This window comes from Sardina pilchardus, chromosome 2 (assembly GCF_963854185.1).
Source record: "Sardina pilchardus chromosome 2, fSarPil1.1, whole genome shotgun sequence".
Taxonomy (NCBI): domain Eukaryota; kingdom Metazoa; phylum Chordata; class Actinopteri; order Clupeiformes; family Clupeidae; genus Sardina; species Sardina pilchardus.
Window position 1 is genome coordinate 21,965,924 of NC_084995.1, and position 16,597 is coordinate 21,982,520.

At 41.0% G+C, this 16,597-nt stretch overlaps 2 protein-coding genes and 1 long non-coding RNA gene across 4 annotated transcripts; 1 reads left to right on the plus strand and 2 right to left on the minus strand.

Annotated features, from left to right (window-relative positions):
• Positions 1 to 2: 2 nt before the first annotated feature.
• LOC134066444 (zinc finger protein 35-like) lies at positions 3 to 4,624 on the minus strand. 2 transcript variants are annotated; one of them, XM_062521799.1, is made up of 6 exons: positions 4,211 to 4,624; positions 3,404 to 3,516; positions 3,180 to 3,270; positions 2,901 to 3,004; positions 1,199 to 1,310; positions 3 to 1,080 (listed from the first exon to the last, which is right to left on the minus strand). In XM_062521799.1, exons 1-6 carry the CDS (start codon positions 4,497 to 4,499, stop codon positions 131 to 133), a joined length of 1,659 nt encoding a protein of 552 aa, XP_062377783.1. In that variant the 5' UTR covers positions 4,500 to 4,624; the 3' UTR covers positions 3 to 130. The 2 variants fall into 2 exon arrangements, with proteins under 2 accessions (XP_062377783.1, XP_062377779.1); XM_062521795.1 differs by having other exon boundaries at positions 3,404 to 3,519.
• Positions 4,625 to 5,894: 1,270 nt separating this feature from the next.
• LOC134066529 (zinc finger protein with KRAB and SCAN domains 8-like) lies at positions 5,895 to 11,154 on the minus strand. Its single transcript, XM_062521892.1, has 4 exons — positions 10,834 to 11,154; positions 10,284 to 10,393; positions 10,127 to 10,208; positions 5,895 to 8,804 (listed from the first exon to the last, which is right to left on the minus strand). The coding sequence occupies exons 1-4, from the start codon at positions 11,141 to 11,143 to the stop codon at positions 7,840 to 7,842; spliced, it is 1,467 nt and encodes a 488-aa protein (XP_062377876.1). The 5' UTR covers positions 11,144 to 11,154; the 3' UTR covers positions 5,895 to 7,839.
• Positions 11,155 to 12,294: 1,140 nt separating this feature from the next.
• Positions 12,295 to 14,702, plus strand: LOC134066677 (uncharacterized). Its single transcript, XR_009936466.1, has 4 exons — positions 12,295 to 12,366; positions 12,527 to 12,587; positions 14,487 to 14,523; positions 14,668 to 14,702. It is a non-coding gene; the product is annotated as an uncharacterized LOC134066677 (long non-coding RNA).
• The last annotated feature ends 1,895 nt before the right edge of the window (positions 14,703 to 16,597 follow it).

Sequence of the window (16,597 nt, forward strand, 5' to 3'; positions counted from 1 at the left end):
TTTATTCAAACTTTATTCTTTGCAATCACAAAAAAGCATGTTGGTACAACATTGTTTTTTCCATTATTTAAAAAACTGAGGGTTATATAATTTATAGTTCTATATGTATATATATAATAATAAAAAAGGGTTATTTTGCCACATGAATTGCCTGATGTCGGATAAGATTACTCAAGAAGGAGAAGTTTTTCCCACACTGAGCACAATGGAAGTTCTTTTCGCCTGTGTGGACGGTCTGGTGAACCTTGAGATTGCTGGAGTGGGCAAACTGCTTTCCACACTGGCCACAACGGAAAGGCTTCTCCCCTGTGTGCACCCTGTGGTGCCGTTTAAGGCTGTACAGCTGGATGAATCGCTTGCCACACTGTATGCAACAGTAAGGCTTCTCCCCAGCATGGATCTTCTGATGTACTTTAAGTTGTTTGACGGTCATATAGCGTTTGCCACACAGCGTGCAGCAGAAAGTTCTGCTTCTCCTTTGAGAGGGGACTGTAGCAGAGGTGGCATTGTCTTCTGAGTCTGATAGCACCCAAGGAAGTTGCTGTCCCTGTGATTCAACAGATGAATTATCAAGGCCAACACACATATTGTAAGACCCAAGTGTGTTCATATCCATTGAATAGGACTCTGACTCAAAGACATTTCCCCCCTCCCTTTGAGAATGTGACTGGCTTTGATCTCTTAGCCCTTGCATATCTTTGTCCGCATATTCTTGTCTACAGAACTCAGGTTGTCTGTTGGCTCTTTGCATCTGTACGTCGCTGTGCCACTGGGACTGTGTATTCTGCTCCTCATTAACTGTAGACGGGTCAATTATTATGACATCCGGCTTTTCATCTGGACGTCCTGGGCCCAGCTCACCCATGGTTCCATGGACATGTCCAAGCCTGCCACTCACGTGGAATGATGAATGGTCTAGACTAGGCCTAGTAGAACAAGATGGCCATTCAGAGTGATTGTGCTGTGACTTAGAGAGATTTCTAGAGCCTCCGAGTTGTGTTTTTTGCCTCATGCCATCTTTCCTGCTCTCTAGGTTGGCGGCTCTGTGTGGTATGTTGACCTCAGCAACATGACAGACTTCTGTGGAAATAGATTTCACAATTTCAAAAGAAACATACTACATATATCAATATATTATTTGACTGTTATCCATCAAGAGTATTCTTAAATGTCTCAGGTATTTTTCCCCCAAACTCACCTTCTGCACTGATTCCTGGTTTATTACAACCTTCACTGATGCCTATAGCCTCTTCTGTATTTTCCTGTTTAACTGGTTTGGTTATGGTTTTCCTATCATCCAGGGCTTTATCCTGGAAAAAGAAAAGTGATGGTGTGAATCCAAAGGTGAAAACAAAGGTATCATTATCCACCACCAAGGCGACATGACATGTATTACAACTTGAGCATTTATCATATATACCAAACCTATTTCTACAATTTTGCATGGAATGCTCATTTGTTGTGGTGCCCTATTCAAACTCTCTATTTGTTATGGGTCTGGGTCTGATTATGGTTACTATATCCCAAATTGTCCACAAGCTATTAACATGGCTTTCCTTTCAAATTCCCAAACATAGCACACCAGACTGATCAGTCTAGAGTTATGTATTTTTTCCATTAGAAATTCAGTTCCAGTGAAGATAGTAGGACACAATCTAAATCTGTGCTTCTATGAGAGTTCCACTGTAACTATGAAAGAGTAGACTAATAATACTAATAATAAATATAACTGGGAAAATCTAAAGAATTAAAAGTGTCGCTTGTAACATAGAAATGCAACAGATAAAACGTAATCGGAAGCAAGTGATATGCTTTATTGTTATAAAATCTAAAAACATTTTACAGCAATGACTTAAATGTGTCTTTAATTTAAAAATTCCAATATAAATGAACACATAAATAATTTATTAAAGGATAATAAACCCCCACATTGTTATAAATGTTCTATAGTGCTAATGCACTTGCTTTTGGTGTCTCTTAAGGTTGCTGGGATGAGAGAACCTCCTCCAGCACAGATGACAACTGTATGGTTTATCCCCTGTATGGACATTCCTGTGCATGTGCAGCTGGCTTGCGCTTACAAAACATTTTCCGCACAATGAGCACGGGAAGGCTTTTGCCCTCCTGTGAATAGCCTGGTGTTTCTTCAAGTCCTGTTCTGTGACAAACTTCTTCTGGCACCCTGTGCACCCGAATGGACGTGGCAGAGTAAAGGAAATTGGCCTTCTGCTTCTAACATCACTGAGCGGCACATTTCTGCCCAGAGCTTCCACAACTTGAGTGTGATAAATATCGTGGATCTGGGTCCCCTCCCCATGTACACGATTACCTACTGTTGGGGCCATCATGGGACAAGGCCTAGAACTGTGATCCGAGGAAGAGCTTATAGAAATATACTGTGGCTGCATTACATTCTCTCGATGTGATTCATGGCACTGCTGTGCGCTAGCATTGGTAATACCTTGAGCTTTACTGTTACTCCCCTGCCTGATTTCTGTTACCTCCCCATGACTAGACAACAACTTCTGCCTCCAACTGATGCTGCTTTGCACAGAGTGCCCTGGTGTTTCAGGCTCAACCACAATCACATCAGGCTGCATTTCTGACGCTGACGAACAAGGGATGCTTACGCTATTACCATCACCTACTCCGACTGGTCTTTCCTCCAGACACATGGAGCCTGTTTCAGTGGCTTGACAAAGAGACGATGGAATGACTCCCAAATCTGTCCACTCTTTATTTACGGTGTGTGTAGAAGGACTTTGGCCGTTATGGACTAGTTCAGCCGCGTTTGTATGATTCAGTCTTTTAGTACTGAGCTCAGATCCAGTGTGCGGCAGACTGTGCTTTAGCCCTTCAGACTCTGCCTCTGACTTGTGGACGGAGTCTGATCCACTGACCTCCACGTCTGCATGCCTGGTCCGGGGCTCCACGGCGACTGCAGAAGGCAGGAAGGGTGCATCATCATCAACATCATAGGCACTTTCAAGACAACGACCAGATTCTGTAAAAGAGAAAAAACAGGCTCCCAGTTGTGGGCTTTGGAGAACTATGTACATTGTTCCATACAACTCTGATTTGTATATACAAATGTGATTACAGTGGACGAAAGGCAACATAATGGTTTTAGATATTTCAGGTGTTCAGATGTTACGCCTGAAACTCCTTATCCTCCTTACCCTCAGTCTCTTGATCAAGGGCCTTTGGTTCCTCTGGCTTTTCCTCCTTGATAATCAGCAAATCTGGCTCTCCCTCCTCCATGTCGTCTGACTATAAGAGGGGAAAAAACAACACATTGTAATGTTTTTGTGCATTTCATTTCAGTGAATACACTGTCAAACACAACCAAATACACATATTGAAACTGAATCAGAAGCAGCTCATGGGGGGACCTCTGACTTACCCCAACTTTACTGCTGACAATTACATGTGGAGACTTTTCTACCGGCGCTTCTGTAGGTGCCGTATGAGTGCGGACGTCCCAATTCCTGAAGCGGCTCTTCATCGTCAATCCTGCTGCTGATCAAAGTAATTAGTGATTAAAAGGTTTCAAAACTGTTAGAAAATCTCTTCTGTAAAGAGTGAGATCCCAAAATAAACAGCAACAACATACAACATTGAATGTCATAGATACGCAATTATAGTCTAAGGTTAATTAAATCAGTGCAGTCTGTGAATAATTAAAAAATTAAAAATATTGTTATCCTCATTAAGCCTCACTTTCTGTTTATATTAATGCATGAACTGGGTAATTCAGTAACACATTTTAAACCATAGCCTACCTCACCTCCTAGCACCTCTGCCTCTTGGGCCTGCATCTTATCTCAAAGCCTCCATGAACATAAGAATAGCTGTTTCACAAAAGATCGTAACAGATTTATCTAGATTAATCTATCACTCTTCTCGATCCTCACATTTAAGGTTAGCCCTACATGCACGTCGTTTATAGAATCATCTCTATCTCAGTGCTCCAACCACAAATTGAATGGGCTAGCCTACAAATCTCACAACATTTCGTTGATTCCACGATAGGCTCCCGACCAAAATAAATGTGACTTTAGGCCTACCCACACAGTGATAACATCTCTCCACTGCCAGTGACAACCACATAAACCTCAAACAACAAACGCAGGCCCTCAATTAAAGACATGTTTATGGCTAACGTTACAACAACTATCATGCATTCAAGATCAGATGATGTGTAGCCTACCTGAATTAGCCCTCTCTCTGTTTTGTCTGTTCAGTAATTGCACACCATGGAATCGATTCAGAAGAGTTCCGTCTTGACATCTTCGTTCTGCACGCAGTTTAGCGATCTGAAGCTCCATTAATTTGATCTTTCTCTTCAGAAATTCGTTCTCTTTGTGGTTCTGAGACATCTCCAGTTGAACGACGGCATAGCCATCGTCAACAACTTTACATATTTCTGCCACGGCTGCATTGGCCAAAACCTCCATAATAGAGGCTATTTGCCCATGAAAATCCATGGAGAGAGACATCGTTGTCTCTGTCCACGGTCAGATCAAATTCCTTAAGTGAAATTAAAAAAATAATAAAGGATGAAAACAATGTTTAAGATGGTAAAGGTTAGGCCCTCTTTTTCATTTACAGCCAGAGATGGAAGGCGGCGTCAATAATAGTGACGCAAAGGCTTATTTTTACCACATACATCCTAAAAGACGATCCCATTACTTTCAGTGCCTTCGCTCATTCAAATGCAGTGGCTGGCGGATGAATGAGGGGCCCCAACACCTGTGCTTCCATTTGTCTTATATGTCTATTATGAAAGTAACAACTAGGCTTTTTGTTACTGCTAGGCTTTACAACAACAGATTCTCATTTAGAATACTATTAGTGCAATCTCCCTCTCATCATCAGTGACGTGACTGGAGAAAACATAGGCCTAGACCCTATTGCATGTGTTGAATAGAGCCCTAATTTAAATGCTGGGCTAAATCTCTAATGTTTTTATCTCCAAATCTCTTAAAAATAAAAAAGTCTAACTGAAGTCTAATTGAAGCTTGCTTAACAACTGCAAAATTTATTTGCAAATTCAATAGCCTACGAGAAAGATCCTAAACACAAACAGGTCAAAAGCTGTCTCACGCCACAATGCCCTTAGTTCATGTATGAGAACATTGCTTATAGACTGGCTTTGCACCTTGCCCAGAATTTAAATTAGGAGCCCCGCTGTTCTGTATTCGAGTTTCTTAATGCAACACAGGTCTACATTTCTGTAGGCCTACAACTTCCTCTCTCCATGAACAGCCCTCTAATCAAGATCATGCGACAACCATTGCTAGAGCAGTGAGAGCATTCCCTGAGTCAGACAAGTGACTTTTTAATATGCATTACCTACACCTCTGAGAATAGTGCTGACATAGGCTATAATAGCCTCCAGTAGCGGGGGTATTCTGTTTAACCTTTGAGTTGTGTATTGTCTCTGCTGGAAATGACGGTCATGGGTCTGGGCATAATAGTCATGGGTTTTTAATCCACAAAGTGTCCATGTATTGAATGTATAATGGTTTTGTAGAAACAATGCAATTATGTGTAATGAACTGCTATAAAACAGGGCTCCGCCCAGAGAACTTTGGAGTTAGTGCTGGAACTTTACTGGTGGTAATGTACCCAGCAGTGGTTTCCATCCCCGATCGTAATTAAAAATTGTACCTTTCTTCACTGCTGCCGCGGTCTTGTCTGGTCTTCAATCATTTTCATTACATGACTCTGGAAGTCAAGATATCAGTCAGCCTTGGAAGTTTAGCCACAAACATTTTAGTTTAAAGCTTTTTTCCCCCTTTAATCTTTCCTCAGCAAATTACACATGTGCACATTTTAGATACTCATCAGCAAGAGTCTAGAGTTCCACAGACCATACCCAAAACATAAACTCAATTCAACGATAGCAACATTTTAATGATCTTTATCAACTTGTGACATCTATGGAGAAAAGGATAGAGAGAACACTACTTCTATTTACACAAATGTCTTGCTTAACTAAGCAACACCCACTCCTTTAAAAAAATGTACACTGAAAAAAGGCTTACTATCATGAGGGAAAAGGTCTCTCATAGATCTCAAAAAAGGTCTCCACATTTCAAAAATCTCATCAGCAAAAACACTTCAAGTACATCTCTACACAAGTTCTATATTGTTGCAGCCACTTTATAGAAAAACTCTCCAACTTCGTAACCTCATACATTTGAAACCCCATTTCCAAAAACGCTGGCACGCTGTGTAAAATGTAAATAAAAACAGCATATGTCAACTTGCAAATCATTTGCATCCATGTTTAGACTATGTTGCATGTTGCAATAGGGCTCGGGATCATGACGTGAAAACTTCGCGGGCGCAGCCATATTGGCAGCTTCACTCCTAAGTTTACTATGGATTACTATGGATTTACTCCCGCCTATATTAGTGTGTTCCTGTTACTTAGTTTTTGCCTTCTTGGTCGTATGTTGCTGTGTAGTGGGGTGTAACAGCACCACCCATGATCGCAAGAGGAAAAGAATTGCTAATACTACATTTCTGCTTCTTGTCTTCTGCATCTGAATGAATGGATATTACGCTCGGTGCGCTACCAATATGGCGGCTATTCCTAGAATGCAAGGCTTGTTCCCGAGCCCTATAGACCAATTTCACAAGTCTGAAAAATATATACGCTCATTTTGAATTTGATGTCAGCAACACATAATATATATATATAAAAAAATAGAACAAAAGGCTGGAAAAGTTGCGTAAGGCTAGAAAAAACAAGGAAGAACATTTCACAGCTAGGTTAACTAGCACCATCATTGGTTATAAAAAAAAGCATATCAGAGTGGTAGAGTCTCTCAGAAGTAAAGATGTGGATGTATTCATCACTGATGAATAGATGGCACTGTATTAACAAAAACTGCAATTCAAATCACTGCATTGGCTCAGGAAGACTTCTGGTAATCATTGTCTACAAACACAGTTTGACGCTCTATCAACACATGCTGATGAAAACTCTGTATGTAAAGAGGATCCAGAAGTTCCACCATCTTTTTTTTGGAGCCGAGACCCATGAAGATCAATTGAGCCAATATAGAACACGGTCCTGTGGTAAGAATATTTCATGCCAAACTGCATTTTGCACACATTTCAACAGTTATCGCTCCATAGTTTGCAGTCCGGTCCCTTCACTCTTGGTGTATATTGGAATGGAAAGCACTAATAAGAAGACCTCAGACTGTTGAGCTTCTGAAATATTGTGAAAGACTGGAATGACATCTCACTCAAAACTGAAATAACTAGTCTCCTCGGTTCCCCACGTTCAGAAAATGATGCTAAAAGAGGCAGTGATGCAACACATGGTAAATATGCCCCTGTCCCAACTTAATTAAAAAAAAAAAAAAAAAATTGGCATCAATTTGAGAATGGCCATAAATGTTCCAAAAAATCAATAGAATTGATGTTGTCTTTGCACTATTTTCAATTAAACATATGATTTAGGCTACACATTTTGAAAATTATAGCATTCTAATATTACTTACATTTTACACAGCATCACAACTTTTTTGGAAGGGGGGTTAAGTCCACAAGCCCAACTGGATAAACATATTGTAAAATTAAGCATATTGTAAAATTCGAGCCAGCAAAAAGCTTGGTGATGGCTGATGGCACTGTGTGTGCATTTAAAAAGCCTCTGGTATTCATACACAGCTCTAAACATTTTTTGGACAGCTGGACTCAAATATCAACAATCCTTCTCCAGAATCATGGACTGTCTCTTGAACGCAAGCCTACGGCTAGAGAATAGAGCTGAGCTAGAGTTGCAGCGGAAATTAACAAACTGGTGGTGGAACACTGCTAGCTCCCGAAACTGCAGCCGGACCTCTGGTGCCTGATGAGGCTGCCCTGTGTAGTGTACCATCTGCCACAGCCGGCGCAGCTGTGGGACCGCGTCTGGCCCGTGTGGGTGCTTAGATGCCTCTTCATGTGGCTGGACTGTGTGAAGTGGCGGCCGCAGTGGATGCAGCGGAAGGGCTTCTCTCCTGTGTGCACACGCACATGGTTTGTGAGCTGGTGGCGGTGCGAGAAGCGTTTTCCACAGCGGACGCAGCCAAACGGCTTTTCGCCCGTGTGCACACGCTCGTGTCGCTTGAGGTGCGCCATCTGGAGAAAGACTTTCCCACACGACATGCAACGAAAAGGTGGGTTGCCTGTGTTGCCTAATGAAGCCCGGCCAAGCTGCTGGGACCTCTCAGCCTGGTGTGCCGGTTGAGCTTGAGTCAGGTGACAAGGTGATGTGGTGGGCATTTCACCTCTGTGATTCAAGGGAGGACATGTTACATTGGAGGCACTTGTGCTGTTACTGATTATATTCCCATGTTCAGTTATGTTCCAGTCTGAGGTCATGTCTGTCTCTACTTTAATGGGCACTGAATCAACCAGCACCAGATCTGGCTCCCAGTCAATGGAACCAGCCGAGAGCAGACAGTTTGTGGCACTCTCAGAAGTGCCCTTATTTCTGGAGAAAGTCCCATGATCCACATCTGCATTAGATGTGTTAGTGTTAGCGCCTGACTTTCTCTGTTCCTGGGCCCACGCTAAAGGATCGTCTAATAACTGACCAGCTTCCTGCCAAGTCCTGAACTGGGGATCATCTTCTGTTTGTTTCTCTGCCTCTCTGTTGTGCTTTAACGTGTGGGCCTGAGGTTGAGGGTGACTGGTCTTGTCGGAGTCTGATTTCAGAAGGGGCCTTGTCTCTGCCGTCCTGACTTCTTCGGAGGAATTGTCACAGCCCTCATTGTAGTCATCGGTCATAACATTTTCTAAAACAAATACATCAGCAAGAAATTACACAGAACAAGATGTCAAGGGCCGTTCACACCAAGAACGATAAAAATATTGTTCTCCTTAATATGAATGTGACATTCACACATAAAATATAACGATAACCACATGAAGAACAATATTGTTTGGGACCATTTTCAGAGCGATAAAAAGCTAACAGCCAATCAGCACCAATCACATTTTAGCCATCACATTCATTAACACAAGGAGAGTCGTTATTTATCGTTGGTCAGTGTGGATGCTTTTATTGTTATGGTTATTGTTATGGTTATTATTCCTGGTGTGAACGGCCCTTTAAGCTTTACGAGGATAGAGAAATGCAGTAATGAATTGATTATGAGAAGCTGCTGCCATCTGTCACCAATGGGTTCTAGTTCATCTTACATCTGCCACTTGTGCTGTAGCCTATTCAAGTATGGAGGAACAGGAATGATGCATATGCAATGTCGTTATTTGATTTGATTTGATGTCGTGTTTGATTATTTGATTACTATTGAGTGTTTAATAATAACTACACAATGTACGATACTAAAGATGACAGAATAGTAGGAACAGAGTACTTTATCTTATTATCTGATGTTAACATTGAAGATAAGCAACTTTGGTCTGTCAAAAAACATGCTCAAATGCTATTTCACAAGACTATTTACAACGCTATAACAAGGTTGAGGAATAAAATGATCAATTTCAACAGATATCTAGCACCCCTTAATATTATCTGGCCCGGCTCAAATGATCCTTACATTGATTGGCTGGTAGCCAATGACCGCTCATTACAGGCTCTAGAAACTTCTACCAGAAGAGATGTTTTTTTTTGCTTCTACCTGAATCTCTGACTCAAAGAGGTAATATAATGTGTGGAAGGGGTCGGTGATCAGAGGGACTGTTTGCGTCACTCTCTGTCCTCTTTCAAATTGCCCTGTTTTTATTGGCCATTTCAAAGTCTGAGATTTGCACATGAAGGAGGAAACCACTGTGTTTTGGGTACAGGTGTAGCTCTGTGACCATAGACCCTCTCCTTATCCTTAGTTTTAAATCTAAACCCCCAAACATGTTTTAAAAATAGACCTCCTAGAAAATGTATAACTTAGCCAATTACATTTCCAAGCAAATTCTTTGTTTATGTGATGGAAATGTGTAATTTCATTTGAGATGTTTCCCATATAGTTCACCTTTCCTGTGTTTTATAATTTCTGTTCTTCAAAATTAAGCATGAGAGGCATGAACACAACCCAATGTTATGTGGATATGTGTAATGATTATTGAGCAAGATGTAATTTCCCAACTTGGCATTGCCTACCTCTTGATAGACAAGATGTGGTATAATCGGCAGTGTTATCTTCAGTCTTGACTGTTGCCTGTTCTTTGTTTGCACCTGTTGGCTAAACATTGGAGGTGGTCATGAGACATACTTTTATTTTTTGACACTTTTAAAAGGTTATCTGTATATAGCTCACCTGCTGCTGGCCATGAGTATTTAGATTTCTGTGCAAGGGCCTCTTCTGACTGGTATCCTGATTTTGTGAGACAGAACCATGTTCCACTCCTGGTGTTGAATTGTTATTCTCTGTAAACAGGGAAAAAACACCACTCCCATGAAGTTTTAATGTCAACATTACATTTAGAATTATGTTTACCCTGCCCTATTAAAGAAAGCATAGCCTATAGCCTTTTAAGGTGCATGAAACAAACTAACTGTGTCCAGGGAGGGAGTGATTTAAATTATCTCCCATAAAGGGTGCAGGTCTACAATGAATTGAGGGTTAGGTTATTGGCTTGGGAATTGTGTCAGTGACTCCTGAAGCTACCTGAATAAACCAGTAACCTTGCTTCATAGCAGGTACCCTCCAAACTAGTAGTTGGGATAGGCTACTGTAGGCTACTCATGCAGACACAGACCTCTACTGTAATATCTGAAATCTGTCCATATGATCATATAGGCTACTATGGGGGTCGGGCCGATCAAATCTCATAGCCATACTTCAACACAAAATATGGGCGACTCACGGAATCTTTGAATGGAGTGGAATGTTTTGGCCCGCATGTGGATACCAGCAGGTGAAGACAACCTTCCTAAACCATATCCCTGTGTCCCGTGCCTTTCCGAGCATACGCGCCGACAACGAAGTCTCGTCATGTGCAGTTTTTTCTTCAGGGAGTCGATCTCGTTTTGACTCTTCGAAATTTCAAGGCGCAACACTGCGTAGCCATCATCCACTACTTTACAGATTTCTGACACTGCTGCGTTGGCCAAGACCTCCATTATAGAGGCTATCTGACCGTGGACGTCTACTAAGTTAGACATTGGAGAGGACATTAGTTATCAACAGAGACTGTACACCGATGTCAGCGGCTGTAGAATGTAAACACACATTTTAAGGAACCACTGAAACACTTCCGGGTGACTACTGCCAAATATCAAAATAAAAGCACAAGGTAGCCCAACCCAGAGCGGTAGATAAATGGTTCATGGACCAACCATGCGACCGGTTTGTGCAATTCAGTAGCTTCTCTTGAGTCCCCATGTTATTTCTATAAAGGTAATGGGCAATATATGGCTCATAGGGTTAGGGACCAGGTGAGTATTTTCCAAGGCTTAAAACAAAATTAGCCTAATTGTTTTCCAAATCAATTCATACTCAAAGTTTATACTGTCCCTGATCTGAGATAGGCTATAGGCCTATGTGATCTCAGACACCTGGTGGCCTTTGGTTAGGTTGATAGAAGAAGACCAGTGAGATCCTCTGTAATCTGGTAAAAAATACAGCTGAAAACGCATGAAATAAATTGCACCTAGCCTAGCCTACTTGACGAAAAGGCTACTTTTGCGTGTAATCAAATGACTGAAAATCTAGCAACATTGCGCTCAAACTTGTACCGTGTCATAGCATGCTGCCTCGAGCAGGCTACCATGTTTTATTTTGTTTTATTCTTTTTTTTTTTTAACCTAATCTAGTGTGATTAAGAACGATTGGAAATGTAAAGCAAGCACGGGGCAGGGCCTATGGGCAGGGCAGGTCAGGCCAGGCCATTGTGACGCACAGGATAGGCTACCGCGTCATAATATCAGTGTGATGATCTTTCAAGTTCTCTCTAAAATAAAATAAAACTGAATCAAAACTTGATTGAGCACGGCGACTTTGATAGGTTTTATATGCTGACTTATTTTGAAAGACTGATATTATATTTGCAGGCTTCTGTCTTCCCGACTTCGCAATGTCGGAAGGAAACGAGGTAATTATCTGTTAGAGGTGAGGTAGGCTATTATAAATATTGTAGGCCTAGAATTAATTAAATCTTTGACGTTAGCCTATGCTCATCGCAACGAATAGCTCATCAAATGCCGGAAAGGCATAGCCTATATTTAATATCCTGGCATAGAACAACTGGCAAAACTTTTGACATTAACTAAACTGGATTCATACTGCATTCTAGGCTATTGTGAATAAATTGATGATTGTATGTTGTAGCCAAAGAAGAAATCTGAGGAATCAAGGGCTGAATGTAGCTCCACTATGAGGACCTCAATGATTGATGCAGGTTAGTCTAAATTAAATTCAGACATGCTAAATAATGTCAATATAATAGTAAAAAATAATGCTTAATGGTCAGAAAAATGTGGTTATTGTGGTTATTAATGGTCAATGTGGTTGAATGTGGTTATTATACAATTAGCACAAGTGCCTCTTCCCATTTTCAGGATGGGATCATATGAATCTTTCGCCCATGATACGCCACCTTGTGGAAAACATGACGGAAGAGTAAGAGACTCTAACACTACTACTCCTACTACTAATAAAAGATCATCAACAGCAACAAAGATAATAATGAATAGAAATGGAATTCCAAGTAATTACCAGTGCATGAAAATGCAACAAATGTGACAGTTAAAACAAAAAGTGCTAAGATACTATGATGTTTCTAGGGTAGACATGGTGGTTGCTATGGTCGTTGCCAGGTTACATTATGGTGGTGCTTAGGCTACTAGGTTGTTGATAGGATAAGAGTTTGTTGTTAGGGAAGATATGGTGGTTGCTAAATAAAGTGATTGCTGGTTGCCATGACAATCATGTTGGTTGCTATAGCAGTTGCTACAGTGACATTATGGTAGTGGTTGCTAGAGTTGCTAGAGTAGATGCTGTATTTAGGCTGGTATGCTAAATAAAGCATTTGCTATATGCTGGTTGCTAGGGTAATCATGTTGGATGCTATGGTAGTTGCTAGGTTGACATTATGGTGGTGTTTGCTAAGTTGCTGCTAGGATAAATGAGTCTATTGATTGTGTTGCAAGGGTAGATATGGTGGTTGCTATACTAAATACATCAGTTGCTATGCTAATAATGATGGTTGCTATAGTGGTTGTTAGGGTGACATTATGGTGGTGGTTACTAGGTTGTTGATAGGATAATTGAGTTCTGGTTGGTTGCTATAGCTGTTACTACGGTGACATTATGGTAGTGTTGCTAGGGTTTTGCTAGAGTACAGTAGATGTTTTGTTTGCTGTGCTAAATAAAGCATTTGCTATCCTGGTTGCTAGGGTAATCATGTCGGGCGCTATGATGGTTGCTAGATTGACATTATGATAGTGGTTGCTGGGTTGTTGCTAGGATAAATGAGTGTGTTGATTAAATTGCTAGGGTATATATGGTAGTTACTATGCTAAATACAGCGGTTGTTATGTTGGTTGATAGGGTAATAATGATTGTTGCTATAACAGTTGCTAGTGTGATATAATGTTGATGGTTACTAGGTTTTAGATAGGACAATTGAGTTTGCTGCTAGGGTATATGGTGATGGCTGTGCTAAACAAAATGGTTGCTATGCTGGTTGCTAGGGTAATCATGTTGGTTGCTATAGCAGTTGCTAGGGTGAGTTTATGGTAGTGGTTGTTGCTTTATGGTAGGGTTTTGCTAGAGTAGATATGGTTGGGTGCTATGGTGGTTGCTAGATTCACATTATTGTGGTGGTTGCTAGATTGTTGCGAGGATAAATTAGTCTGTTGATTGTGTTGATAGGGTAGATATGGTTATTGCTATGCTGGTAGCTTGGGTAATAATGATGGTTGCTATAGTGGTTGCTAGGGTGACATTATGGTTGTAGTTCCTAGCTAGATTGTTGCCAGGATAATTGAGTTGGTTGCTATGCTATATAATGTAAGTTAATATGGTAGTAGGGTTGCTATGGCAGTAATTGAAATTGACATAATATAGTGATAGACAGTTTAAGCAATATCGATAGACAGATATTTTAATATGAATAGACAGATAGTTCAATGTATGTTAATGGACAGATAGTTTACAGTGTTGCCAGAAGGGCGGGTGCCCGTCCAATTGGGCTTCTTTTGACTTCGTTGGGTGGGGGGGAATAAGCCTTGGGCAGGCAAGTAACATTTTTGTGAAATGGTTCTCTATGACAAAATCCTTGTTGGGGCGTTTTTTTTGCTGAAGGGGGCGGGTTGGGGGGGGATCACTAAACCCAAACTGGCAACACTAATGTATGCTGATTGACAGTTTAATGGACCTTGATATACAGGTACTTTATTGGATGTTAATAGATAGAAGGAGAAGAAGCCTAGGAATAGCAATACAGTGCATTTTTAACAATAATAAGATAATGGTGTTTGCTAACCTGATGTTCTAAATGTCTTTTCCCTTTTTCAGGCATTGGAGAATCGTCCGTGAGGCTCTATGTGTGCCTGTGAGCTCAATTTCATCCTCATAATAGCATTCATAAAGACTATTACTCATCAATCATAAAGTGTAGAGAATAAAAATTCTATAATATTCTTTGTTTTAATATTCTTATCTGATGAAAAAACTTATCATCTGATTTTATTTACAGAGGACCAGGGAAGAAGTTTACCAGCTTTGTGCCGGCATAGTAGTGAAAGTGGTCCGGACGGCTCGTTATTACCTAATCCCAGCCCTCAGTGAAGTTCTGGCTGTTCCTGCCGCACATGTCATTCTATATGAAACGGACAGGTCAGGGTAACACCTTTTTCTGCAACAATATTAATTAATGTTATATTATGCACATTGGCTGTAGGTGTTGTTGTTGGAAAATAACCTATTTGGATGTAATTATTTTGTACTCACCAAGGTTTTGATTAGTGACTAATTGTGCATTTTATTGTAACTTCCCAACCCTGAAGTAGCGCTTTTTGACCGCATATTGAGCTTAAAGGAACACTTCACTGTTTTGTCATATTTAACTATGTTATTCGCTTAATTAAGACGAGTTGATACATACCTCTCATGTTTCAATGTGTGTACTTACTGGCTCTGGCGCGAGGCGCAACTTTGATAGCACTTAGCACTATGAAGTTAGAAGTGACCAAACACCTCCATGTTTTCCCTATTAAAATACAGTTACACGAGTAGTCACACGACCAAGTATGGTGAGACAAAATAAAACGTGGTGCATTTCTAAGCAGGGAAAAGGGATAACTATATTGTGTGGCGGAATAACATTGGGAGCACTTAGACTCTGCGCAGTAATATCCTCATTCCAAAGTCAAACTGAAAGCGCAAGAGTGAGGATATTACTGCGCCACACAATATAGTTATCCCTCTTACCTGCTTAGAAATGCACCACGTTTTATTTTGTCTCACCGTACTTGGTCTTGTGACTACTTGTGTAACTGTATTTTAATAGGGAAAACATGGAGGTGTTTGGTCGCTTCTAACTTCATCTCTGTTTGTATCCTAATGAATGCATTGGGCTAGCTAAGTGCTATCAAAGTTGTGCCGCGCGCCAGAGCCAGTAAGTGCACGCATTGAAACGTGAGAGGTATGCATCAACTCGTCTTAGTTAAGGGAATAACGTAGTTTAATATGAAAAAACGGTGAAGTGTTCCTTTAAGTAGCATCGTTATAGGGCATTCATTATTTTCCCTCACTGATTTTGGCTGATTAGCTTTGCCGACTGTAAATTGTTAGTCTGGTATCTACACGTGGTCATTATGTCTCGTAACAGGTTTGGCACTTCAGAGGCCAAGAATGCTAAAGAGTCATGCTTGGGAGAAGGACCTCAGAGGATTACCTATGAAAGGCCCTTGGCAGCTGCCAAGATGGAAGTAGATGGGATTTTGCAGGAGCCTGTCAGGATAGTCAGTGGTTTGCCATCAGCTGTGCCTGCATTAGTGAAGGAACCCAAGTCTGAAGCCTCAAGCCTCTCTATCCCGCTGCTCAACCAGCTGACTGATACCGAATTTCAAAAAAGGGCAACAAATCGAGTCAGTGAGATTTTGCTCAGAAATCTTGAGAACGATTCCTGCCCTGAATTACCAGCTGGCATGTCTGTTGAAGATCACGATGATGATGAAGAAGAGGATGATGATGAGCCAAATGCCAAAGTGGAAAGTCAGGCAAACCAGTTTCAAGCTTTTATTGAACCTCTGTCAATGTCTTTTGCAGATGATCTAGTGGGTGAAATCATTGAATCTATGATGAACGAGACTGTCTCCAGTCAAGATTATCACGTGGCAGCATTTGATGTTGTCGAATACGTTACTGAGGGGATGAAGGATCTTGTGGAGACAGCACGAGGCATAGGAGCCGTTTCTGTCAAAAAGATCTGCGCAACATCTCAAAGGATGTTCAGTGCCATTAAGAATGTTGTGGGAAGCTTGTTTTTTAAATCTGCCTACTCTGACAGAAAAGAGGAAACAACAATGGCATATGCCAGAAATGTCATTTGCGACGTGATTATCTCCATGCAGAGTGACCTTCGAGATTTCAAGAGTGTGGAAAATGTAGAGCAGGCAGCTCTG